Raw genomic sequence first — 27,917 nt, forward strand, 5'->3', positions numbered from 1 at the left:
GATGTCTAAATATGTACAGTTCCAGCGACACCCCTGCCTGTTACACAGCGCTGACACTGGAGACTCCTTCCTCTGGTCTTACACAAACAGCTCCTACACCTTTAGTGTTTGTGGAGTGTGTGCTGTGCACGTCCCTGTCCACGAGCTGTCACTATAGAAACTGTAATGCGTTAGAACGAGTGCATTAATATAAACCTGAATGAACTCACCTGCGGTTTGGGACAAAAACTGCAGCGATGTAAGAAATACCAGTTACACTAGACTTTATCTTTACTTATTATTTCACTCATAACTATTTCCGAGAGAGAGAGAGAGAGAGAGAGAGAGAGAGATTAAAAACAGATTCACACAGCACAGGAGTGTTAGGGATTCGATTAGGAAAACACACAGAAAGGTCAGAGGTCAGAGGTCACTCACTGAGGTGGTGCGTCTGGGTAAACGGTGCTGATGTGTGGGACTGGGATCGTCTCCGTGTACGAGTCAAAGTCAAATACAGGAGGGAGTTCATCCACACACTCCGACCTCAAGTCACCTGTTGATCCTCCGAACGAAAATCCGTCTGCGGCTGCTTGGAAAAATACGAAATAAAATTACAAGTTAAGAAACATTTTATTTCTGAAAGAACTAAGAAGAGAACAGGGTTGCCAGGTCCAGTAGAACTCTTCAGTCTAAAGACTATCTAAGGTAAAACTAATCCACAAATTCTTTTTCTTCTTCTCAGCAACATAATCATGAACATCACAAACGTCTGCTTCACTCCATCATTGACCAGGAGGTCTTTACACCGATTTTATCAGTGCTGTGGATTCTGTTCTCCCTAAATATTGAAATAAATAAAAACATTCATTTTTTCATTCATTCAGTTTGGAATCAGATCAGAAAGGATGAACCCCTTCAACACCTAACAGGACATTTACACCAGAAGAAGCTTTCAGTGTGTTTAACAATCAACAAACCTCTTCATATGCCCAGAAAACAAAACGCTAACCTTTTCAGGAACCTTTTCAGGAACCATGCTTTAACTGCAAGAACATCGTCACTAGAAGACACTAGAAAAATGTAGCATGTAGTAAGATTTAGGAAATTTAGCTCTGTCTAAATTCTAAAGAACTGTTCCAGAAGCATTTTCAGGAACTTTATAAAAATGAAACAAAAACTTTAGACACTCTGAGTGTAAATGAGCTGATTCTCTCCAGGAACCCTTTCAGAAACTCAGGACTGAAGCTGCAATAACCACAGGAACCTTCTCTGGAATTCAGGGATGCTTGTTTATCTTCATGCAAGAACCTTTTCATGAACCCAGGGCCTTTATCTGCATTGACATAAGAGGAACCTTTTTAAGAAAGAACCAAAGGTTCTTCCCAGGACCTGTAAACTACCAGAGCATAGTTTCAGGAATTATTATTCTGGCGCCTGTAATGTTGCTCTAGAACCAGTGTGTGTGATAAAGTGTGTGTGTATTTGTGTGTTTGGTGTCACTCACTGTCACTGAGGTGTGATTGTTTTTTTTTCCTCATGCTGCCGATGATGATGATGAGGAGGGAGAGGAAGAGCACGAGGCCAATGACGATGCCAGCGACCACCAGCGGAGACACGAACACACACATCGTCACGGCAACAATCATGTGTAGAGATGCTTCACCCCAAGATCACTACAATTCAATTCAATTCAATTTTATTTGTACGCTTTTAACAACTGTCATTGTCCCGACCGGCTTTACACAAGCAAAATAATTATTTAAGTTTGTATGGAATTTGAATGTGTATGAACACACACACACACACACACACACACACACACACACACACGCACACAGTTATCTTTAATTAGTTTTTATTTTTGTAAGGTTTGAGAAATCCAACACTAAAGTTACTAATACAACTGTATTTGTTTGTATTTTTGGTTATTAATTAATATTTGTTTCATTACTATAAAAGACAAACACAACCCCAGAGCTCCCACAATATGTCTGTGTGTGTGTGTGTGTGTGCGCGTGTGTGTGTGTGCGTGTGTGTGCGTGTGTTAATGGCCCAGCTTAAATAAACCAGATAATCCTTTTTTGTTCTCATAACTGTGCCGTTTCATTGTTTATGTAAATGAGCTCCTGCTGAGCCACGCCCTCCAGAGAACATCAGAGGCAAGCAAACTGGGGGAGGGGCTCTTCTTATATGAGGTCACTTTGGTGAGGGAGGGGGAGGGGGCGTTTAATTGGCTTGTTTCAATTTTCAGTTTTTGTTTGTACACACACACACACACACACACACACACACACACACACACACAGGACGTCTAAACCTGACTAAAAAGTAATGTTTAGTTTTTTCACAATAGGTCTCCTTTAACATAATCATGCTAACTGTCCAGGTGTTACAGATGTTATGTAGAATAGCTGTAGGTCTGATGTAAGGTTCCTCATCAGCGTTCTACAGATTAGCGCTGCTCCTCCTGCTGAGGCGTGGACGCTGAGTGGGGAGACGCACCGCCCGCCGTGTCTGCTCTCACCCACAGAAACGTCTCGGGTACAGCCGTAGAAAGTTTTTGAATGCACTCGGTGTGTAACGTGATCGAGACGAGATGGTTACACGGCAGACGGAGTGATATTTGGTGGTTCTGGCTCCAGCGCGTTCCTCTTACAGCGTTATGGATCTGTTTAGAGCGCCTGGTCTCTGTTTCATTTAACTCAGATTAGTGAGAAGAGCCAGGAGGAAGATGGAGACTTTGGCACGAGCACGACCCAATTTACTGGAGTGAAACAGGATTAAAGTCAGGATGCTGTTTTTTCCCAGACTTTCAGGGATTTCGAGACGACTGTGCGGTGATTCAGGGAGGTTTTACCTGTTTTTGTGAAATGCACAGGGGATGAAATTGTACTGTCTATTTATACTCAGGCTAAAATAAAACTTTTTTTTTTTTAAAGAGGAAAACTTTATAAGCTTGGACGAACACAAACCATCATTCATCTTTTCTATATTGAAGAAAGAGCTGCTTTTAACCTTATTATTCCTCCACTTCCTTCTTTCCTTCTCTGACATTTCAGGTGTGATGCTGATGAATTATTAATTGAGCGAGTGAATATTTTAAATGAATCTCTTTAAAATGTGTGAGGTGCTGATGTGAGCTTGTGCATGGACTTGGGGAAAAATCAGCTAGTTCAGATAACCGCTTTCATCTGTAACCATTAGCAAGCGACATTAGAGCTGTGAGTTAGATCTGTAGCTGACGTCTGATTGGTGGAGGGACTGAATACATGAAGACATGTGATTGGTCCAGTAATCTTATTTAAATGTTGATAAACTTCACCTTTAACACAAAATTGTCAATAAATTAAAATACGAAACTTAATGTAAGTTTATGATTTATTTTTTTTAAATATACAGTTTACTGATAAACTGTGAAGCTAAGAGTCGTGATTTTTCCCGTCTATGACTGCATTTAAAGTTTTTATGGCAAATAATTCCAAACTTATAAATCGATATGTAAGACGTGACCTTCCATGGCGCCGGTGACTCGGCCGTCTTATAACACAGGTTTATAGACTATAAGAGTTTATTACTACATTGTTAAAAGACAAATGCACGGCATTATGTTCCCTTAGTTTTTGACACACACTCTGCCGCAGTGCTGTGTGTTCTGTTCCCTGTCCAGGCCTCTGAAACAGCGCTCTCTAGTCTACTCATATTTCCTCTAATCTTTTAAATAACGGACATCACTGTAAGAGAACCCACTTAATTTAAAAAAAGATATTGAAAATCAAGAAATAATTATTTTATATAACAAAAATATATTTAAAAAATAATCTTTCCACCTTTAGGAGCCTAAAAACATTAAAACTGATCACTGATTAATAGAACTGATTGATCTCTCCTTAATGATCAGCTTATTAGAGCAACATGTTTAGTCCTTTTCTTCACACAGATCACTGAAAGGTCAGGAACCTGGCCAGAGGGACATTATGTCCTTTAACAAAAGATCTGATTACGGAGATTAAACACACACACACACACACACACACACACACACACACTGAAGCGACTCTTATTTACAGCCACTCATTACCGCTTTATTCCGGTCAGGTGTCCGGGTCGATCCGGGGAACGCGGGCAGCGAGAACCAGAGAACTCACACAGAAACCTGAGCTCAGGATCGGAGCAGGAACTCCGTGAGACATCAGGGACACTGACTGCGCCGCCCCGCTGTCTTCACTAATGTTCACTGAGACTGAAATGTTGAACAGACGCATCTGTTTTATTTTTTACTACAGCTTCACATGCAGAGAAATAAATGACTAGAGGACCACTAAGGTTCCTGTTCCTCTCAGTTCCTGTTTGTATCATCAGTATGTGCTCGAATGATATGAGAAAGCTTTAACCTAATAAGAATAATAAACTTAACTGAAATGCATCTTGTCATGCACACATCTAAAGATCTTATCATTTATTCATGCTTTCATTTGCTCTCAGATTGATTCCAGTAACTCCCTCCATTCTGTCCATCTGTCAACATAACTCTTAATACCACTGCTGCACACTGCAGAGACCAGTGTCCTTACACTCCTGTCCCTCCTCACAACCGTCTTCTCCTGGCTCAGACAGCCTGCAGAGTGAGAGTCCAACATCTAACAGAACACAACACTTTAACGTTGTGGTTAATACCACGGTGACGTGTCTCACACAGGGACGTGTCTCACTCATGGACATGTCTTATTCAGGGATGTGTTTTACTGACATTTCTCAATTAGGTATGAGTTTCGCTCAGAGATGTGTCTCACTTACATGTCTCACTTACTGACATGCCACATTCAGGGAGGCTTCTTACTCAGTGACGTGTCTCACTGACGTGTCCCACTGAGGTGTGTCATTCAGGGATGAATCACACTTTCATGTCTTGCTGATTAATGTGTCTCACTCACTAAAATGTCTCACTCAGGGACATGTCTTAGTGTGTGTGTGTACATGTGTGGTTAACGTGTGCGCGTTCCCAACTCCCAGTACTCAGACCCACAGCCACCCTGAGCACCCTGGCCCTAAAGTATATAGTGTGTGTGTGTATGTGTGTGTGCATGTTCTTCAGCTTCATCAGTTACGGCTCACAATTTAAATTTCCTACTGCTTCTCCAAAACTGAAAAACTAAAAGCATACTTTCATTTTATATTGTTGTAAACAAACTCTAATAAAACGTGAACAGAGACATTACAAAGACATTTCTTTACAAAGTTCATTGGTGCTCTGGTGGTGATACAAAGATGAAGAGATGTGTGCAGATGTACTGTACGTGCGTGAATGTCGACTACGTCTAAAGAACATTTTAATCTTTTATTATACTGTTTAACATTTTGGTAGAGCAAACTTTATTAGTAGTCATTAAATACAATATAATTGACAAATGTGTTGAATAGAACCTGATTGAGACATCTCTACCACTCCCTACCACTCCCTACCACTCCCTACCACGCCCTACCACTCTCTACCACTCCATACCACTCCCTACCACTCGCTTCCACTCCCTACCACTCCCTACCACTCCCTACCACTCGCTACCACTCGCTTCCACTCCCTACCACTCCCTACCACTCCCTACCACTCGCTACCACTCCCTACCACTCCCTACCACTCCCTACCACGCCCTACCACTCTCTACCACTCCATACCACTCTCTACCACTCGCTACCACTCGCTACCATTCGCTTCCACTCCCTACCACTCTCTACCACTCCCTACCACTCTCTACCACTCCCTACCACTCCCTACCACTCCCTACCACTCGCTACCACTCCCTACCACTCGCTACCACTCGCTTCCACTCCCTACCACTCTCTACCACTCCCTACCACTCGCTACCACTCCCTACCACTCCCTACCACTCGCTACCACTCCCTACCACTCCCTACCACTCGCTACCACTCCCTGCCACTCCCTGCCACTCCCTACCACTCGCTACCACTCCCTGCCACTCCCTGCCACTCCCTGCCACTCGCTACCACTCGCTACCACTCCCTACCACTCGCTACCACTCGCTACCACTCCCTACCACTCCCTACCACTCCCTACCACTCGCTACCACTCCCTGCCACTCCCTGCCACTCGCTACCACTCGCTACCACTCCCTACCACTCCCTACCACTCGCTACCACTCCCTACCACTCGCTACCACTCCGCTGAATTGTGCTATACTGTATTAAAGTAATTACTAGATTTGATGCTGTCTTTAATTAGCACTAAACATTTAATTTCTTAAGTTCAAGTGCTTAGTTCTTTGTTTTTGTCTAAAGAAAGTGTAGAGTTTTATAGTCGAGTTCAGTCTCAGGTTTTATGTTCAAATGTTTATGAAACTTAATATAATGAGCTAGTTTTATTTAGCAGAGAGCAGAAATAAAGCAAATTTGGCCAATATTTAAAGATTCGAAGCTTCACAATAACACACACACACACACACACACACAAAGGATTTCATGACGACAGTTTTGTCTCATGTAAAAAAAAGCATGTTACTAAAAGATAATATATAAAATTGCAAATAAGAACGTGAGCTGTTAACAGTTAAACGTGTACGTGATGAGAATATGAAGATTTACGCGACTCTTTACCTGAACAGGTGAGTTTCATCAGCTTCCTGCTTCTCCTCCATCTCTGAGGAACTGAAACATGTTGAGCTCCACTGCATTTTGTTTTTTTTGGTTCGGATCTGCAGCACAAATGAACTTTATTTCAGATTAACAGAAACGTTCCTGATCGTTAATAACTCGAGGTTCTGACCCAGACACGGAACCTTTAGCACCAGTTTCTGTGGTGCTGTAGTCTACTTACCTGGTTCTGTGTGTGTGTGTGTGTGTGTGTGTGTGTGTGTAGTCACTCCATCATGTTTGTAAGAGAAGCCCCAGCTCGTATCCCGAGGAGAGACGCTGGTCTTCACTTCCTTTCTCTCCTTCTTACAGGCTTCAGGAGCGAAAAACAAATACTAATCCTCTCTTCCTCTCTTTCTCTCTCTCTCTTTTCTGCTCATCTGTTCATCCTGAGAGAAGACCTGTGAGGGTTTATTCAGCCTGAGAGACTGAGGAGGGAAAAACAGCTCCACCCAGCTCTCTCTCTCTCTCTCTCTCTCTCTCTCTCTCTCTCATCCTCCTGTGAGGATCCTAATGCAATTTGAGCTTGTTATGTTGTTCTGGAAAGGGAGTCTGCTAGCACTAATAATAATAATAATAATAATAATAAGTAAAATGTAAAAAATCCTTTTAAACATGACATTGTAACCAACAGACATTATTAAATAAAATATATTTTCATCACAAATTCATAAAATCTGAAAGTAATGCACACTAATCATTTGACTCTTATTAAACTGAGATGGTTTAAAGATTAATCAGTAATCACCAGTTAGATAAGCTTTTTAGGCTCCGCCCCTTTTCTACAGTATGTTTGTATAAAATGAGTGAGAATTTTAAGCTTTAGGTAGAATTTAAATTAAGAAACATGCAGATGCAGAAACACTCTTTCTTGTAAAGTGTCCTTGGGTGTTTAAACACCACTGAAATTAACAGGTGGTGTTATTACTGCCCCCCTGTGGTCATGTTCATATAGTGCATACACACATCCTTTACTGTTTATTGTACATCATTTACTTCAGTTCATCCAGGGCACAGGGTGGACACACACACACACACACACACACACACACACACACACACACACACACAGACACACACAGAGTTGAGTAGAGTTGTGGAGGCCTGGAGGCTGTCCCTGAGTCTTTAGGGCACAAGGTGGGGCACAAACACACTCTACAGGAAGTCTGTAAACACACATCAGCCTACACAATGCGTGCTTTCAAACTGTGGGAGGAAACCGGAGCATGCAGAGGAAACCCAACAAGCATGGAGAGAAACATGCAAACACCATGTGCGCGCACACACACACACACACACACACACACACTGGAGTTTAAACCCTGTAGTCAGTGTAGACAGTTATATCATTTATTTTATAAATTTAATAATTATTTAGCAGCTAAATTTACTTAAATAAAGGAGCCACTTAAAAAGTGTGTGTGTGTGTGTGTGTGTGCGCACATTTGGGGGATTTTCCAGAGATTTTTCAGGAGGAATCAGTGTGTAGATTAAAGTGTACTTGATCAGATCAGTGTGTGTGTGTGTGTGTGCGTGTGTGTGTGTGTGTGAGTTCACTCAGGAAGAGGCTGAGTCTTTAGCATCGTTATCACCGTTTCCTTGTCTAATTTATCCAGTTTCTTTTGATGTTTTAAAAATAAACATGGTAGAAAAGTGAACATTCTTAGAACCCATGAGGACGCTTCAGGGGAAGGTGTGGGACGTGTGAAGTTCTTTATATAATAGATTCTTTATGTTTTGGTCCTGATGTTTGCGCTGTTCTTCCTCGCTCCTCACTCGCTGCTTCTACGGAGAATAAAATCTGTATAAAATTTCAAACCCTTGTGTGTGTTTGTGTTTGTGTGTGTGTGTTTGTGTGTGTGTGTGTGTTTGTGTGTGTGTGTGTGTTTGTGTTTGTGTATGTGTGTGTTTGTGTGTGTGTGTGTGTTTGTGTTTGTGTATGTGTGTGTTTGTGTGTGTGTGTGTTTGTGTCATTTAAAGGTGAAATTTAAAAATGATTTGAAATGAATTAAACTCTTTGGAGCGAGACATGTAGACTTCATGGAAGAGTTTATCAGGATGAGTGAGAGCACTCGGTCACACGGCTGTAAAGATGTTAAAAATGTGGATTTTCTTTCTGAACCTCACGACGCCTCGACAAGACGATCATGAAGCTGAAAGATTCACAAAACAAAGCAGGAGAGAAAAACAACAGTGAGAATAAACTCATAAAAACAGGCGAGTGTGTGAACGCTGCAAACACACACTACACTTCCGCTCCTGTAGAGGGAGCCGCGTCAGGAAGTTTTGTTTTAGAATGTGCGATGCTTTCTATTGTTTTTTTTACTCCACATTGTTTGTGTGTGTGTGTGTGTGTGTGTGTGTGTGTGTGTGTGTGTTTAAAAAGTGCCTCTAGGTTTAAGTTGGAGCCCTGCCTGAGTTTCCCCTCAGGAGTTCCAGCTCAGGTCTCTGTTCCATTGTCTTTGTGTAAATAATGAGTCTGAACAGAACCCAGGGTTTTTCTGACGAGAAAAACCACATGGCTTCATTACTGCACTCGAAACCCATGGAGAACCCATGGAACCATTCCAAGAAGGTTCCATGGAACCATTCCAAGAAGGATCTTTTGTTTGGAAGCTAAACCCCCTCAATGATCAGACGAACCCTCAAGGAACCCTTTGTGCTAAGAACGTGCGTATGAAACAAATCCAAATAGCTTTTTATTAACTTCTTCTGAAAGACGTTTCGAAGTGAGTGTGTTAATGTTCTCTTCAGGTGATGGAGTCACTCAGGAGATTTCAGACACGTCTACACGAGTCGTCTCACCATCAGTCAGGGCTCAGAGTCCAGCTTTATAGGAGGCTTAGGACCAGGAACTATCAAAAGAACCCCTGTGTGTCTGTGTGTGTGTGTGTGTATTAACTGGGTAAGTGTGCTAACTCTGAAATTTAAATTTCTTTAAAGGTTCTTTAAAGGTTCCGTTGATAACAAAGCGTTCCCTCCCTCTTTATTTAGAATAAATTCAGAGCCACTCGGTCACAGCGACCTGCACAGAACACTCAGCGCTTCATCATTAACGGGACAAACCACAGGAACCGCACGTCTCCTGAATGATGTCAGAGTGGAGACACGAGTGCAGGTGATCGAGAGAAACACGTCAGAATATCCGTCAGTAGTGAATGTGTGTGTGTGTGTGTGTGTGTGTGTCATGTTTTACATGAATAAGGAAGGACACATCTGTGAAAGAATTTTAAACAAAAGAAAATTAATAATGGTGTGTGTAAGTCTCTGTGTGTGATGACATCATCATATAAAATATATAAAATCACCACGTATTGAAGAAACACTTATTATCATTTATTGATTTTTGCTGATACAGTGAATCTAAGCAGAATAATAATCCCACAATTTCACGTTTTAATGAAACACAACCTGAAGAGCGGCAGCGGGTGAACATATCTGCAGCCTGATCTCCTCGGGAAGTTTTTTTTTTCCTCCATTTGGAATGAAAAACAGGAAAACGCTCCCATGTGCAATTTTACTTAACAGATAAGAGAACAGGAAGTGAGCTTTCTTGACAGGAAGTTGCTGATTTAGTGGGCGGAGCATGCCAAGGAGAAGGCATCCGTTTATTGTCTCGATGAAGAAGACGAGGTGAAGGTGAAGGTTCAGAGAATAACGAGAAGTAAAAATAAATTCTCCACTTTAAAGGGTTCAGTATCTCCCAGTCAGAGAGAGAGACTGAAGGTTAAACTCAGACGTTAAGGTTTTGCTGAATAATCAGGTGGAATAATTATAGAAATAAACCATATTGTGTTTATACAGATATTTTGACTTTGGGTCAATTTTTATCTTCAGTTTCTTGACATGAATTATTATTTAAAGCAGATTCATGGTGACACTGATCAGTGAGAAAGTTTACTGAGTGTGTGTGGTGTGTTAACTCACACGGTGTGAGCGATCACACTGTACACTTACACAGAACACAAACAGGCAATAAGCAACAATCAATAAAGATATCTCAAGCCTCAAAGTGTGTGTCAAAGAAAACAAAACACGTGAGCGTTTTAGTGATCTCCACATTTAGTGATGTTCCTTCTGGACCAGATTTCTGTCTGTCGGTTCACGACCTCCCTGATTTTAATAATATTTTAAAAACTAAAATCAGAAAACCAAAATGACAAACATAAATAAACAAACAAAGAAAAAAGAGAGTCTGGACCTGAAGATGCTTGAGGAGATGCAGGGGGCGTGTCTGTGTGTTTGGCAGGTGGAGGAACGTGTGTATGTGAGCGCATGTGGAATTATGGGAAATCAGAGCGTGCACCTGCTCACACTCGGTCTCAGGTCGTTCAGGTGATGAGGCGGGCATTAGGACCCTGCGCACGCCGCCCTCCACCCCGTCAGGAGGAGGCGACAGAGTCAGGGCTAACGTTAGCGCTAGCATTAGAGCTAACGTTAGAGCTAACCTGTACCGCGTCGGTCTCACCTCAGAACACAAACAAATAGAATCACAGTGAAGTGATGAATAAAAAATATCAGGTTTGAACAATAATATTTTTACTTTTGTACGGAAACTGAATTTTTATCTGCCATTAAATAATGACACCCAGTCTGTACAATTGTGTTGCTTTTTAAAGTAATGAAAAGGAAACTGTTTATTACCAGTTTATAAAGGTTCATAAAACAACAACAACAACAACAACAACAAAACGAAACTTATACTACTAATGTGACAATTAAAAAACATTTTTCTTTCTGTGCTCCAGCGAGCGTTCCTCAGTGGAATTATTTAGATGTAAAACTGGAATTAAACTTTCATTTAAATTATTTCAGTAGAAACTCCGGCTGTAAGGTTAAAGTCATTGGCTTCTCTCTATCGTGTGTGTGTGTGTGTGTGTGTGTGTGTGTATGAGCTGCTGTACATTTCCTCATTGCTGTATTGTATTGGACCTTTGAGATTTTTGACACACACACACACACACACACACACACACACACACACACACCAGTCCATGTGTTGATGATTTCTGTCAAATAAACTCCGATTGCTCTGTAATTCTGTCAGCGGCTCGTTATGGAGTTTCCTGTGTTTCACCGCGACCGTTTCCTGCAGCTAATATTACTGTTACAGAGCAGACGCCACTCTGTGTGTGTGTGTGTGTGAGTGAGTGTGTGTGTGTGTTTTGTACATATAAAATGTAGTAATATTAAACAATATTACATGTATAAAATGTTAAAGCGATACTCTTCTCCTGATGTAAAAGACTTTAATACTGTAATATAAGACAGAATCCTGGACTCTGATTGGTCAGAAGATCGGAGTTGATGCTTATTTGAATTTTTTCAGTAATAAGTTATCGAGAATATACAGTACATATGTGTAAAGAGGTGCTGAACACCTGATTTAATAACTAAGACAATAAACAACATGGACAGTCGATGTTTTTAAAGATCCCTAGCACTGCTCCAGAACTGATCAGAATCCACACCAGAACCACTCGCAACTAATCCAGAACTGCCCTGCCAGATCAGAGCTGAACTGCTCCAGAACTCTGAATTACAGTGTCCCCTCCACCGGACTGTGATCACTCCTTTATACAGATGGATGAAGTGTTCGTTTATTCGGCTCAGGGTTTACTATTTAGGGTTTTCCTGCTCCGGGATCAGCATCCAATTAGGAGCTCTAAAATTCTACATACTCACATTAAGAATAAAAATAGCATAACATCAAGTAATCAAGTCAAACACACCAAACGTGCCGTTATAAAGATGGAAATACAGAATTAAAAAAGTACAATAATAATAATAATAATAAAAATAATAATAATGAGTAACAACACTGGATGGTGTTGTAGCTGTAAAAGTGTAAAAACTGTAAAATAAATCAATCATCAATCTTTTAACTTCTTATCAAGTGGCTGTCGGTCTTCAGGATCCGGGATCAGTACGAAGTGTCCACGTCAGAGCCGTAAATTTGAGCGAGAGTCCTGAAGCGCGGTCCCCAGTCACTCAGAAAGTTGTAATCATCGTCAGACCCGAAGGAAGAGGATGACTCGAGTGAGCTCAGCGACCCGGCCACGGATTCGGACCCCTCGTAGCCGTAAATGTGCAGTGTGTCGTAGGGAATCCCGTCCCTGTCATGATCAGCCTCGTCCTTTTTCACGTCGATCATCACGGCCATGTCCCCTTTACAGGCTGAAGGCTTATTCACCACAGCGTACATGGGAGGAACAAGCGGATCAGGACCGACCCGGGAGTCTGCGCGAGCTGAGGTCAGGATGGAGACGTCGTATATGTTTGTATCCATTTCACCTCCACCTTCCTCATCATATGCCACAAGCTGCTCGTGAATCTCACTGCCAGACTTTCCCAGAGAGACTAGCGCCTCCTTTTGGTAGCGTTTACGCAGCACGAAGAGAATCACGATCACTAACACACACACACACACACACACACACACACACATACACAGGCAGGTAAGTTCAGTATTTTTGCAATCAGTATAACAAAGATCATATAAAAAGGGTTTAAATAGTATTACTGTTAATAAATATTATTCTCTGCTATTCGCAGTCGGACCATAAGGCAGATTTTGACACCTAGGGTTAGGTGTGCATGAAACAACCAGTGTGTCTATCTGAATTAAATAAGTGCTTTGAGCTTAAACTTGAATGATACAACTGTAAGATTCTCAGTCTGGGTTTATAGTAGTTAGTCCTCTGAGGTGTAAATGTACATGGGGACTGTGACACTACGGCCCCTAAAGCCAACACTTAGCCTCTAAACTTTTATCCCTAAACCCTTTAACTCTCACCCTTAACCTTTAATCCCTCCTATCTGTTACGACCCAAATGAGGATGGGTTCCCTGTTAGGTCTGAAATGATGATGATGATGATGATGATGATGATTATTACCGAGGATGGTGATGATGCACAGCAGGATGGCGATGAGAGCGCTCACAGTGATGCCGGACTTGCTGTAGGCCATGCAGTAGCTGGTTCGTCTATCGCTCTCACACACACACACTCTCAGGGGAAGAGGTCTGATGCTTTTCCTCGGTGGAGTTCCTCCGTCTGTAATCTCGATTTCCAGAACGATCTGCTCAGAGCTCTTACTATTGAAACCTCCATGAGTCAGGATGATGCTGGCTGTGTTATCTGTTTTACACACACACACACAAATATATATATATATATAAAATATATATATAAAAATGTATTTATTGATGCTTCGATGATTCACTTATTTATTCTCTATAGTGATGAACAAGTGAGTTAAACACAATGATGTAACGCTAAACATTTCGCAGTATTTTCAGGAGACAAATAAACAAGACTCACTCAGATTGTCATGCAGGGAGAAGTTTGAACTCTTTCCTATGAGAGTAAAGCGAAACAGCCCGGGATTCTCATCCAAGTCTGTGGCACCAATAACACCAATAACCTGCAGGGAGGAGGGAATTATTATTATTATTATTATTATTATTATTATTATTATTATTATTATTTATTATTATTATTATTATTATTATTAGTAGTAGTAGTAGTAGAAGTAGTAGTAGAATTATTATTATTATTCAACAAGTCCTAGTTGTTTAATAATTAACTAATTAACTAACTAACTAATTGATGCCTGAATAAATTAATGCATGTGAACATTTTTTAAAAGACATTATATTACTTATTCACCTGCAGACCAAACAAAAATAAACAATTAGGTTTTAAACATTAAAGGGAAAATCATATATGTATTATTGCAAAAATGTGTTTCAAAAGCCTATAGCTGTCCTTCATAATTATTTTTTAAATAATATTTATTCTTCCCGCATTAAATGAGTGTCTAGATTATTCATTATAATCAATGTTGTTTGAGAGTCTTAGTTTAATCATTACTTAGTAAAGGATAGTATAGCACTGAATACTTTCAGTATTAAATATCATATTATATAATAGAGCATGTACTATACATTCTCCTGATCATTACATTTTTATTAATGAATTTAAAAAGGGATTACACAATAGAAAGAGAACTTCATAAAATTAGAACTTAAAAACAAGGACATTTATTGATTCTTTTTTTCATATTATCCTTTATAAAGGGAAGAATGTAAGAACTCTAACACCAGAGAGCACAAGTCGTCAGTAATAAGTAAAAGTTTCTGTAAAATCTAGGAGTAAATAATTTCGCTTCTCACCGTTCCACTTTTATCGTTCTCACAGATGTACACTTCACTCTCACTGGCCAGCTCTGGGTCGTTGTCATTGATGTCCAGGACGTTTAATGTGACTTTCACATTAGATTTCTGAGCTGGAGAAAAAAATAAGTGATTTTTAAATGTAAGGTTTTTGAAAGACAGAGAGACAGTTTTCATTTTTCTAGTTCTTCTTTATATCCTGAAGAAAAAATAGAAAACTGAAAACACACTTCCTTATTCTTTATATAAGTAATTTTTTTCCTTTACCGGTGGTAGACTCTTCCTGTGCTGTAACATAGAACATGTATTTCTGTTGTTGTTCTCGATCCAGTGCAGTCTTCAACAGGAGCTGTCCAGTCTCACTGTTAACCGTCACTGGACTGGTTGGATCCTGTATGCTGTACCTAAAACACAAAGAGCTTCAGATTAAACCCACATCACTGAACTCGCTCTAATTCCACCAAACAGAACAGCTGCGTCTCAGTCAGGTTTATGGTCCTCCCATTTATACTGTATACTGTATAAACACACACACACACACACACACACGCACACACACACACATATTTATATGCCAGGGCTAAAAAAATTAACACATTCTAGTTTTTTGTTCGACTGTCTTACATTTGATTACTGAGAACAATGTGTCGTCCAGTTTATTTGTCAAAATATTCAGTACATTCAGGTGGTCAGCTGACTTCATTTTATTGCCCCATAACGTTACTGAGTCTAGACCTGAGTAACTGATCAACCCCAGATCATAACACTGTCTCCAGAGGCTTGTACAGTGGACACTATGCATGATGGGAGCATCGCTTCATGTCCTTCCCTTCTCACCCTGACACGCCCATCACTCTGGAATAGGCTCAGTCTGGACTCATCAGGTCACATGACCTTTCTCCATCACTCCAAAGTCCAGTCTTTATGATCCCTAACAAACTGAGGACTTTTTGAATCAGATGAGTCTCAATAACAAGTGGTTTTCTTAACATCACTAGTTGTTTTCTTTTCTTGATTCAGGCATTTTTTGAAATGGCAGCTTTGTTGAAAATATGTTGAAACTTTTAAACAGTGGCGTAGCGCAAACCACATAATTAGATGGGGGATTCACCTTTTCATTCAAAATCGTGAATTAGTACTGTGGAATTTAATAGTATGTAATTATTTCGTATTTATTTATTAAGAACTTTTTACAAAAAAAAAAGAATAAAAGAAACACCAACAATAAAACAGCAATTACATTAACTTGTTAAAATGCAAGGGAGCACATGACGATTTTTTCTATCTGCAATATACAACAAAGATCCATGACGTGTAACATTCAATAAAGGTAATATATATGTCTGTCGTATCATTCACCACAGCCGCGCCCGTGCCCACGTTAGAAGCAGTAATGTCCGTGATGACACTGCTAGCAAACTCCTGAGTAACGTTACCCGTGCTTGCTCTCGCAGCTCCTTCCCGCTGATTTTGAAGAAATATGGATGAAATTTTCAGTAGTTTTGCATTGAATTGCTCTTTTCGGTGTTGGTTAGTCCGTTTTTGAGCTCCGCTGACATATTTTCTTTTACTTATTTTGCGCTCATAAGCTTCAGTGTCAGTGTTTAAGTGTGTGTGTTATGTGTGTGCGCACGTAATTTGCCGGTTCACACACTCTCTCTCTCTCTCACTCCTTTAATGTGTATGTGTGTGTGTTTGTGAAACAGAGAGGGGGTGCTTCACTCACACACAACCGGCAAGGTGTCAAATTACGCTCGCGCACACACATAACACACACTTAGCAGCGCAGGAGAGAGAAAAACACACACACAGCGCCTGTGCGCATAAATGGAAACACTTATTGGTCGGGATTTATTTGTACTTTTTTTAAGGTAACATGCAGGTTAATTTGTTTTATTTTTACTTTATATTTTGTGTTAATTATTTTTATGTATTTATTTTTTTGGGCTGTGGAACAAATAATTTTAATTTCCATTATTTCTTATGGGAAAATTTGCTTTGATTTACGAGTGTATCGAAATACAAGCCCGCTTCCGGAACGAATTGTGCTCGTAATCCGAGGTTCCACTGTACTTTTTTATTTAACATATTTCAATAAGATGTTATTATAATTAATGTATTTTGAAGAAGCATGTACAGTACCGTATCCTGTGGCTGGTTTTGTCCATGTCCCTGGCTGAAACTGATCCCACGATTAAATTTCCCGGCCCTTCTTTAACACTAAAGGTGTATTCTGCCTGGCTGAAGACTGGCGGCTCGTCTACATCTTTAACGTAGACGATGATCTGTGCAGTGGTCCAGGGGTTCCTATTGTCCATAGGCTGGACAACATTCTCTTCCAGTGTTACAGTAAACGTGTACTCCGCCTTTGTCTCATAGTCGAGTTCCTGTTAGAGTAAAGACACACATAAGACAGAGAGGCAGCTGAGTGTGATTTGAGACACGCCCTGTTTCTGAAATAATAAAACCAATACAAAATTAGACACTTAGATTATAAATGCCTGTTTTCTACTAAAGAATATAATGTTTGTTAAAATGGACTAGAGTGTAGAGGACATGATGAAGGGAACACTACCTTCTTCAGTATGAGAACTCCATCATTATTCTCATTCAGCTCCAGACCAAAGATATCTTTATGAGTATCGTCTAAAGTAAATGTGGGGTTTTTATTCTGTTTCTCATCGTGGTCATTAATCTGTAGAGCTCCGATATTGAAACCTCTTGGCCTGTCCTCATTCACATCAAAGTGGTAGCTTCCTGTGGAAAAAATAGACTATTGAATATTGAAGGTAAAATTATTTTGTCCAGCAGAGTGGACACGTGTGTAAAAATGAACAAAGTGAATGAAGAAAATGAACAAAGTAACAATGAATGATTGTAAGATGTAAACAGGAGATACATCTTATGGTTTACGTACGTTTTGAGAACGAGGCGTGGTTGTCATTAATGTCATTAATATTGATGGTGACTACAGTGGTCGCTGATAGTCCCTGAAATCCGGGTGTGTCTGACGCCTGCACCAGCAACTTATACACACTCTGAGTCTCACGGTCCAGTGTGTCAACTGCAGTTTGAATTTCACCTGGAGAACACACACACACACACACACACACACATTATTTTTAAGTTAGCACTTTGTCTACCATAATATAAAGATAAGGGTAAGTGTCCACTGGGCACATCAGGGGATAAGGACGAGATATCCCTAATTTTAGTGTCAGTTTCTCATGGGGCCGAGTTGCCAGCTTTCGAGAAAAGGGAGCGAGCTGGTCATGATGTGAAGCGCGTCAATATAATCTCACCTGTGTCAGGGTTAATGCTGAAGAAGTTGGTTCCATTTAACAGTTTGTATGTGACCATGCCGTTGGGAGTGTTTGGGTCGTCCTTATCAGTCGCGAGCACCTTCAGCACTGGGGTTCCTGACATCAACATTACACACTTTTATTATGATCATTTCACTGCCAACATCTGTTTACACTTTACACCTTTCATTACACCACAGCACTGCTGAATTCTAGTTTCTGATTGGTCAAAAGATGTTGATTAATTATCTATAACAGCAGCTCTGACAGTAATGCAGGTTTATATTAACACACTCACTGTAATATTTTATCTATGCTGAGGTTGGAACTGAAAGGCAGGAGGTCTAGAGGAGGACCAAAGAGGAAAGTTATGGATGCAGTGAAAGAGGACGATAGGGTTAGATGGGGGCAGATGATTTGCTGTGGTGACATTGTCCTCTCAGGGAGTTTTTCATTGCCACCATCGCGCGCAGCTTGCTCATCAGGGACAATTTGATAATTTTGATTCATATTTTTCACACATTTCCCAAAATTTTTTGGATTGTGTAAACAACTTTGTGACAATGACAATTGCTAAAAGTGCTATACAGAAAAAATTAATAGAATTGAACATTCAAAATGGTAGTAAAAAAGGTAAGTGAACCCTTGAGATTAATAAGTGGTTGACCCCACCCGCTTGGCACCAATAACCTCAACCAGGTGCTTCCTGTAGCTGTGGATCAGACCTGCACATTGTTCAGAAGAATTTTAGTCTGTTCGTCCTGGCAGAACTGCTTTAGATTTAACTGCTTTTGTCCTATTCTTTGGACGTCTCTGTCTTCTACAGAGTTTAAGCTGATGTACAAACATTCTCACATTATCCTGAAGAAATTTTTGATACGCTTGAAAATTCATCTTTCCCTCTATAACTGTAAACGGCCTGATGCAGAAAAGCAGGTCCAGATCATGATGTTTCCTCCGCCATACTGTACGGTTAGGATGATGTTTTCATGATAAAACAGAGTGTCCTTTTTTCTGTCAGAGGTACAGTCGTGCTGCGTAGATCTTAGTTTCGTTAAAACATTTAGCCAATACCGCTGTGGAGTGCCACTGTGAACATGGATGTTAGCCAGTTACAATGATGCCTTCAAATCTGTAGCTGTCACTCTGGGTTGTTTCTTTACCTCATTTATTAGTCTTCAATGTGCTTTATTGTGCTTTTTGGGGTAATTTGACCTTGCGTCCACTTTTCAGTGGAGTAGTCGCAGTCCCAATGTGTCTCCATTTGCCTAACTGTAGACTGGTGAATTTAAAATCACTTTGTGACCTTTTACAGTTTTTTAAAAATCAACGATCCTTGATCGTAAATCCTATAAGCTCTTGTTGGCGAGGCTCACATAAGCATATTCTTCTTGTGTGGAGCAAACTCAAAAAGTCTTTGTGGTTTTTATCAGTTAAAGCAGCTCTGGTCCACACCTCCAAACTCATTTTCTTAAGAATACTCCAAGTAACACCTGACTCCAAATATATGTTTTGAGCTCATTAACTCAAGGATTCACACACCTTCCCCACTAGCATTCTGAGCTTTTTATGGTTGTTCTTAATAAGGATATGAAAGATCAGAATTGTTTTTACTTAGATGAAAATCAAATCATATTCCTGTATAAACTGCAGTAGCACTGAACTCCCTGATGAAGTTTTAAGCAGTTATTACAGTGTGATCATCAGCACATTAATGAGGATTGTGAGTTCTGTACCTCTTCCTGCTCGTTCATTAACAGATCCACTGTACGTCTCTGCGAACACGGGTGTGTTATCGTTAATATCCTGGACCTGTATGATGAAATCATCTTCTTCAAGCATCGCTTTAGTCTCAGAGTTTATAAGCTGTGCTTTGAGGCTGTAGCTACTGATTTTTTCCCGATCCAGCTTCTTCAACAAGAGCACTTCTCCATTCTTGTTCACGCGGAAGGTGTCGCCTGCTCCATCTCCAATTAGAGTGAACTCTGTCGTCTTATTAGACAAAGTGTTCTTCAGCTGAAAGAGATAAAGACACAAACAACAGGATAAACGGATTTACATGTGTGTAGGGATTTTCAGATTGATGTCCTGAACATGTGAAGCAACAGCAATACATATTTTTTCCAGCTTGACGTTTTATCAGAGAGGATAAATTTTTCTACCGTGGTGATTAAATACGGTAGACTTTTAGGTGGTAATTCCTCGGGCACAGTAAATTCCTTCCACTCCCATTTTCTCTTCTGTCTGTGCAGGACTGAGGACGGGGAAGCGTCTTTCACATGTTCAGCTGCGATGAAAAGAAAGTGCAGAAACGCTGCGCAGAGAAAAGTCCTGACCGCTCGCTGCCCAACAGAACGTCTCATCATCTGATGAAGAACACAGAGATATACGAGAAAACTAATTGGAACTGACATTATACAGTACACTTATATTATAAAAAGTTCAATAAGTGTCTTATATTAATCAAATGAGACGTGCTGTAGCTTTGCATTGTAGCAAAGAGGCAGATGGAAACTTTATGGGATAAAGAATTGTAGTTAGTGAATAAATAGCATATTATCTTAATAGTATATAATAATAGAATAAATTAGAAAATACATTTAAAACACAGCCTTGTACAGAAATTATATATAAACATGCAGTTTTACTAAAGTTTTGAAGAGAAAGTGATAATTTGAAGCTTGTCCAGTGCAACTGCCCAGTTAATCCACACTCTCTTAGTAGAAATAGTAGAAATGGTTCATCAGAGTTTCTTTGAATCGTTTCTAAAAAAATGGCGATTGTGATCGAGGAAGACCTTTCACGGTTTCTTAAGAAGATCCAACAAAACATTAAAGGACATTTAAAAAAGTTCTTGAAAAAAAAAGCTCTTTGATGATTTTCAAATCAGAGTGAATTATTTCTGAATAACAGCAGGATCTGGAGACTGGAGCTGGTGTTAATCCACTTCTATGATAAGACAGGGTTAGCTGATGATTACACTACAAAATATTTTAACAAAAAACACATCTTACATTCCCACCAGTTTACAGCCCTGACTTCATTCTTTTTTTCCTACTCACTCTTTTATTCTCATTCTCTCTCTTTGTATCTTACTAACACATCTAACACAATTCCACGCACACCTACCTTCATATCTACATTACATGGTTACGTTTACATTCTGGACCAGTGCACATAGACACTTTAATAACCTTTGCACAAAGTCACTTTGTTCTATGCATATTTGCACACCATCTTTCTTACAAAATATCAAATTTTCTCAATTTCCTAAATGCTCTTGTACAGTACAGTATATTTCAATTTGTACAGTATATTTCTATTTTTCATGTACAGCATATTTCTATTTCTATTTTTATTTTTAGTTCTATTTTTCCCAGTTTAATTTAATTTTTTTCCAATTAATTTTTCTATCTTGTTTCTTTTATTCATATTTATTTCTTATTATAGGCTTTAATCACGGGCAGTCGTATAAGCATTTCACTACATTTCGTACTGTGTATGACTTCTGTATGTGACAAATAAAATTTGAATTTGAAAATTTGAATTTGATTTACACGAAAGTGTAAAGAGTAAACTTCTCTGTTTTAAACCCTGTCCTCTTCTGGGACTGTTCTATAAAAGTCTCCTAAAAACAAACAAACAAACAAAAAAACTGCATAATCAATTAATCATTTCACACTGTTAAACCCCTTAACTGTCCCGGCCTCTAATATGGGCCTGTTTTAATAACGTACACTTACAGTATATTTTACATCATTTTTAACCATCGAATTGTTGAGCAACATAATACCACAGTATACCATTAGAAGTCTTAGAATCTCAGGATCTAAGTAACAAACCATTTTATGATACGCGATTCACAACAGTTACAAAAGCTTCATATGTCACTGATGACCTACTGTAGCTCTGGCATATACAGCTACATAATTATTATTACAATATACTGTAATTATACTACATATAATTATTACAATAATATAATGAAATATGGAACTTTTATAAAATACATAGACAGATTTTTATAAATACATGTATAGTAAATAAATGTATAGTTTTGGAGATTTTTTTTCACAAGAGCCGCAGAAGGCCTGTAGCTGTGGTCTGGTAGGCTTTCTAACGTCACAGTGCTGATCTGAAGCAAAAGGCGCTGCTCTGTTCAATTCTTTATTTGTAATGTATAAAATTAAAATCCTTTTAACGTCCTGTTTCTTTTACAAAACTTCAAAGACAAGCCTCATCTCTTTATTATTATTATTATTATTATTATTAATTAATGAATTGATCAATTACTTAATTGATTATTTTTTCATTAGGTATATCATTCATAAGATACATTATTACTCTTTAAGGTTCATTAAATGTTTAGTTGCTCTTAGGTTTGATTAAGAACCTTTCTGTTAGAAGACGACCCTGCAGGACAATTCTACATGGTGTGTACTGGAGTGTACAGCCTGAGGCATTAACTGAAAGTGGAAATCATGACAGATTATGTAGAACGTACACATTATGTAAAGCCAAACAGAAGGTGTTTTAATAGATAATTCTCTTTGTGCTCCTGTAGATGATCTGAACGTTCTGCTTTATTTCACAGTCTGTAGCTGAGCTTCACTAGAGAGAAACTTGTTACTGTCAGGTTAAATAAATATGTTCTGTACGGGTTCTGTCTGTTTTCTGACAGCTTGTTCTTTGAAAGTGGGAACAGGGGAACGTTTCCTGCTCCTCTCTCAGCCACACCTTAATCCAAACACTTTCTCCATGACTTCATTCACTGATAAAAAATACATCTGACTCAAAGGTCCAGGAAAACACCTCAAATCTAGAACCTCAAGGGAAGCTCTAGAACCTGTAATCTGGGCTAAAAACCCGTGAAAGTTCTACAAACAATATTAAAACTGAGTAAGCTTCCTGTCTGAGAGAACTCCAAAGGAAATCTGTGACCATTTGACTGAACAAAGAATCATCGGAATGTTGCGAGTCGGGAAATAAAAACAGGTAATAACTTTAACCTGACTCGTCCTGATTTCTCTTAGAGTTAATTACAGAAAATAAAACAAAACAAAAAAATTAAACAAACTTTTGAAATGTTCACAAAACTAACAGTGTGATGTGGAATATGAATTAATAAAATAGATTCAAAACTCACTAAAATGAATTAAACACTAACCCCGCCCCTAATCAAAACTTCCCCTGCATCACTTTTAATATGATGTGGGTCATGTGATTAAGTGACATCAGTTTAATTTTAGGACTTAAACATCTAATTTAAATATCACTTTAGAGCAGGTACAGTGAGAAAAAAAGTTTAGCCAAAAATAAAAAAACCTGCATCTGAGTATTAACTCAAAAACAAATTAAACATATATAACACAGGTCGTATCTAATTAGTCTAATTATAGAGAATGAAATCTCAGACTTCACAATTTAAAACAGATTATTTAATTCATATAATTGTCTAATCTAACAATCTAATCATTAGAGTGAAACTGATTAAATACCCAGATATAGAAACATTCACGTGTGTAATTATACGAGGGCAAAATTCTTTTTACTTTATGTTGTTTGACTTGAAGAAATCACAGAATATATAAATCTCATTAAGCGGTTATTTTAATTAACACTCGACTCGTTAAGGTCATAATGCGAGTAAATCATTACTTACCAAAGGTGTGTTGATTTCTGTATAATTCCAGGGATAGTAAAGTGTGTAATCGTTGATGTTAGGGTCGTCGTTCGACAGTGTGTGAGTGTGTGTGAGTGTGTGAGATCGTGAGCAAAAACTCAGAGACTTCCAGCTGCTCCAGCTCACTTCCTGTTATTGTGGCTGCCGTTTTGGTGGAAGTTCACCAGGAAATCAGATAAAACTGCTGAACTGAGAGTGTATAGAGTGCGCACAGTGTGTGTGTGTGTGTGTGTGTGTATACAAATGTTCATTTAAATCAGTGTGTTAGTCATACATCATCTTTAAAAGTTTTACATCTGGGAATACGATCTATAAAAATGTTGTTGACCCCATATAAGGAAATGTGGGTGTGTCTTCAGCTCTCTTTGGACAGGATTAGGTTTTCATGGCCGACCGGAGTGGCTCCATCAGGTCCAGCTGCTCCTCTGTCATTTTATTTCTGCTCATGTTGATGTGTTTCTGCCTCCTAAAAAATTACAAATGAGATGTTGTACTGTTTTATACAGACGTGTCTCTCAGGAGTTTTACTGTCCTCCAGATCTGAGTGTCTCAACGCAGAGAAGACTGTGACTTGAATGTCTCAGATCGTCTGAAAGTGTCAAAAACAAAACAACAACAACAACAACAAAACAACAAAAACACTTCCTGACAGTGTTTGACTGATGGTGGTTAGTAACCCAGTGTGAGGATCTGACCAATGATGGAAACTACAAAACACTTTTCAAACTACAAAGTCACTCTGAATAAGATCGTCACCCGAATGCCTAAACGTAAATGTAAATGTCTTGGCGCGTATCAAAGTGTCTCAGACTGTCTCAGACTGTCTGTCTTAGGGTGTTGTAGACTGACTCAGAGTGTCTCAGGCAGTTTCAATATGTGGTAGTGTGTCTCAGAGTGTCTCACTATGTCTCACTATACTGTCTGACAGTAGCTCAGTGTTTCTCACAGCGCCGCAGTACGTCTCAGACTGGCACAGAATGTTTTAGGCTGTCTCACTGTCTCAGACTGTCTCAGTGTGTTTCAGTGTGTCTGACCGTCTCACTTTGTCTCAGGCTGTCAGAGAGTCTCAGTGTGTTTTATACTGTCTCACATTAAGACTCTGAGACAGTGTCTTAATGTGTCTAATGTGTCTTGGAGTTTCTCATTGTGACTCTGTGTGTCTCAGACTGTCTCAGGGATGAAATCCATTTGTTGTAAGTGTTGAGCTACAATTCACTTCCTACAATTCAAACAGTAGCAACATCCCCATTTATAGCCTTCAACCTCCAACATCCTGCTGACACACACACACACACACACACACACACACACACACACACACACACACACACACAGAGTAAGGGAGCTGTTGGATTCCTCAACACACAGAGGGGAGTTTCTGTAACTGTGTCGTTTCAGCTGCAGACCCGTGAACCTCTGACCAGACAGAATGATAGACGGATAGATAGATAGAATAAAATGAAAAAACAAAATAAAAAAAACTATAGAAATGTTAAAATAATTAAAAAGCCTTTTTGTTTATAACTCTTAATAATTATATGAATAAAGTGTATTAATAAATATAAAACTACTAATGTGTCCATTAATAGTCAAGTCAAGTCTGCTTTTATTGTCATTCCATCCATATACAGTTCAGTACAAAGTGAAACAAAGAAGTTCCTCCAGGACCAAGGTGCTACATACAAGCAACAACAATATACACATAATATAATATAATTAGAATTAGAATATGTTTATAAATATAATTATAATGTTTATAAACCATAAAATATTAGTAACTTATTTTTTATTGTATTTGAGCTTTAAATCATTTATAAAATACTTATTCAATGATGTTACATGATGATAATAAATCTGTAAGCTTTGGAGTATTATTATTATGATTATTATTATTATTGTATTATATGTATATTATTATATATAATTGTTATATGTCATTGTATTACAGAATCCTCTCCCATCCCTCTTTTTACAGTCGTTCGACTCTCCTTTTGCTCTCCATCATCCCGGCAGGTTCAGACACAGGAAGTGAGCTGTAGATGAACAGGAAGTGGACGCTGACGTTGTGGAAATAGTTTTGTGGCTGGCGCGGTGTGATTAGCGCTGCACTGATGAGATTAGCGGAGCGCTATACGTTCTCTCAGTGGGACAAAAAAGGACAAAAGTAAATGAGTGAAGCTGCAGTTAATGACGGCGAGATGAAGAATAAACAATGTGTGAGTCTGAATCAGGAAAATGACTAAAACACACAAGGAGCTCTCACACCACCCCGCAGAACTCCAAATACCCCCCCATTAAAGCTTCAATAGGTTTTTATTAATGTCTTATTAAACAACTCACACACACACTCGAGTCACGTCTCCAGGCGGTGTGATGCAGCGCTCTGTGTGACACATCCTCATTTATTAACTCTTTTCATTCATAATGTACATATAAAATGACTGTAGATAACAGTGGTAGTGTCTGAAGATTCTCACCATCCAGGTGAAGTTACGTGTAGTTATGTTTATTCCTGCAGATGGACTTCTGACTGAACTGGACTGAAGAAGCGACTGGGATGAGTAGTGAAACGTTTCTACTAAACTAAGAAGAAGTTCAGTTGACATGACTTAACTTCCAGATAAGGAAGGGTAGTGATGTGTTATTATTTATAGAATTAAAATCTTTTCAGTTCATGTTATCTCTCAGCCATGTGACTGACATCTCACACGAGAAGTAGATTTTCCCACGACCGTGAAAAACTTTCAACTTTTACACAATAGGAAGCAAAAAATCAGGTTTATAATTGAAAAAGCTGAGTGGACATTGAGCAAAAAAAACACACACACGCATGCACACGCATGCACACACACGCACACACACACACACACACACTTTTACAGTAACAAAACTAAGAAGAAAGAGGAAGGAGAATTTCCCAAGGTAAATCCCAGTCATGATACTCAGCAGGTTTATGATTATGATCCATCGCTGTGTGTTTTACTGTAAGGGTGTGTTTAGTTAAAAATTTCACTTCAGTGTTAAGGATAATTTTGTTATTTAACTAATATATTTACAAAACAATGTGTATTACAGAAACTGAATCTAAGTTTTATACTGAAAATGATTTGACGTACTGAAAACCAAACCTGGTTTATTTAAAAAAAAAAAAAAAAAAAACACTGCAAAAATATTTCTGATGAAACTTTTAAATAAAACTTACATAAGTTTGTAATAAAAACTCTTCTCTTAATTGGCCTTTGACTTTGAGGAACAAACATTATTCATTTATCACATACAGAGAGATAATTTTTTATAGTATTAAAAAACATATAAGTTTTTATATGTTAAAATAAAAAATATATATATGCCCAACAATTTGTTTAAATTACCTTTGAATTCTTTAAAAATTCCACGGCAGAAAATTCACATTTTTACCTACATTTACATCATGTCCAACTTTTGTTTCTACTAAACAACCACTTTAACTCTAAATAGTAGTAAGTAGTTTAGTTAACTCTAAACTTAACTATCATATTATATATATATATATATATATATATATATATATATATATATATATATAATACAGCATATATACACACAACACAATACAGGACTAACATCATCTTTTTACAACCAACACTGACTTGGCATTCATGGCCACTATGAACACATTCATGCACACTTTTGCACTATATATTCATATTTTTTATTTATGGACCACTGCACAAATCACTTTAATAACAAGTCACTTTAAGAAGTCACTTTTATGCATATTTGCACACCTCAGTCATTTCTACATTTCTGATTTGGACAAATTCCTGTTTTCTTCTTTTTATATTTCTATATTATTACATTATTCTATATTATTGTATATTGATATTTGTTCTTATTTGTACAGTTTATTTTACTTTGTACAGTATATTTTATTAGTTAATTAAATTTTCCACCATATTTCCTTATTACAGTATATTTTACTTGTACAGTATATTTTACTGGCTAATTTAATTTTCTGCCAAATTTCTTTTATTACAGTATATTTTACTTGTACAGTATATTTTAGTAGTTAATTTTATCTTCTAACGTATTTCTTTTATTCATATTTATCTCTTATGTTTAAGCTTTCATTTTTTAAGGTTACTGGCAGTCGTG

The 27,917-nt window shown here is 38.5% G+C and overlaps 2 protein-coding genes and 1 long non-coding RNA gene across 7 annotated transcripts in view; 1 reads left to right on the forward strand and 2 right to left on the reverse strand.

The window, feature by feature from the left end:
* Nucleotides 1–7,014, reverse strand: part of bean1 (brain expressed, associated with NEDD4, 1) — a 12,091-nt gene extending 5,077 nt beyond the window's left edge. For 2 of the 4 annotated variants that reach the window (XR_008357839.1, XM_053492847.1), the window contains exons 1-3: nucleotides 6,586–6,710; nucleotides 1,484–1,652; nucleotides 418–565 (exon numbers count right to left, since the gene is read on the reverse strand). Coding sequence is in view for 3 of the 4 variants with exons in the window: in XM_053492847.1 (XP_053348822.1) it covers nucleotides 418–565; nucleotides 1,484–1,625 (290 nt within the window). In the remaining variant the exon portion in view is untranslated. Of the gene's footprint in view, nucleotides 1–417; nucleotides 566–1,483; nucleotides 1,653–4,057; nucleotides 4,220–6,585; nucleotides 6,711–6,805 lie in introns of those variants that run through there. The other 2 variants (XM_053492848.1, XM_053492846.1) reach the window with 2 other exon arrangements.
* Nucleotides 7,015–9,202: 2,188 nt separating this feature from the next.
* On the forward strand, nucleotides 9,203–9,805 carry LOC128518508 (uncharacterized). The gene is made up of 3 exons (XR_008357740.1): nucleotides 9,203–9,291; nucleotides 9,376–9,526; nucleotides 9,616–9,805. It is a non-coding gene; the product is annotated as an uncharacterized LOC128518508 (long non-coding RNA).
* A 139-nt stretch (nucleotides 9,806–9,944) lies between these two features.
* The window catches only part of cdh5 (cadherin 5), a 124,428-nt gene continuing 106,455 nt past the window's right edge, over nucleotides 9,945–27,917 (reverse strand). Inside the window, exons 1-12 of one of the 2 annotated variants that reach the window (XM_053491650.1) lie at nucleotides 23,763–23,973; nucleotides 20,263–20,466; nucleotides 19,837–20,116; nucleotides 18,101–18,217; nucleotides 17,716–17,880; nucleotides 17,374–17,555; nucleotides 16,941–17,185; nucleotides 15,066–15,202; nucleotides 14,799–14,911; nucleotides 13,945–14,047; nucleotides 13,519–13,761; nucleotides 9,945–13,032 (exon numbers count right to left, since the gene is read on the reverse strand). In XM_053491650.1, the coding sequence (XP_053347625.1) occupies nucleotides 12,545–13,032; nucleotides 13,519–13,761; nucleotides 13,945–14,047; nucleotides 14,799–14,911; nucleotides 15,066–15,202; nucleotides 16,941–17,185; nucleotides 17,374–17,555; nucleotides 17,716–17,880; nucleotides 18,101–18,217; nucleotides 19,837–20,116; nucleotides 20,263–20,466 (2,277 nt within the window). In that variant the 5' untranslated portion in view covers nucleotides 23,763–23,973 and the 3' untranslated portion in view covers nucleotides 9,945–12,544. Of the gene's footprint in view, nucleotides 13,033–13,518; nucleotides 13,762–13,944; nucleotides 14,048–14,798; nucleotides 14,912–15,065; nucleotides 15,203–16,940; nucleotides 17,186–17,373; nucleotides 17,556–17,715; nucleotides 17,881–18,100; nucleotides 18,218–19,836; nucleotides 20,117–20,262; nucleotides 20,467–23,762; nucleotides 23,974–27,917 lie in introns of those variants that run through there. The other variant, XM_053491651.1, reaches the window with a different exon arrangement.

Source organism: Clarias gariepinus, chromosome 3 (genome assembly GCF_024256425.1).
Source record: "Clarias gariepinus isolate MV-2021 ecotype Netherlands chromosome 3, CGAR_prim_01v2, whole genome shotgun sequence".
NCBI lineage: Eukaryota > Metazoa > Chordata > Actinopteri > Siluriformes > Clariidae > Clarias > Clarias gariepinus.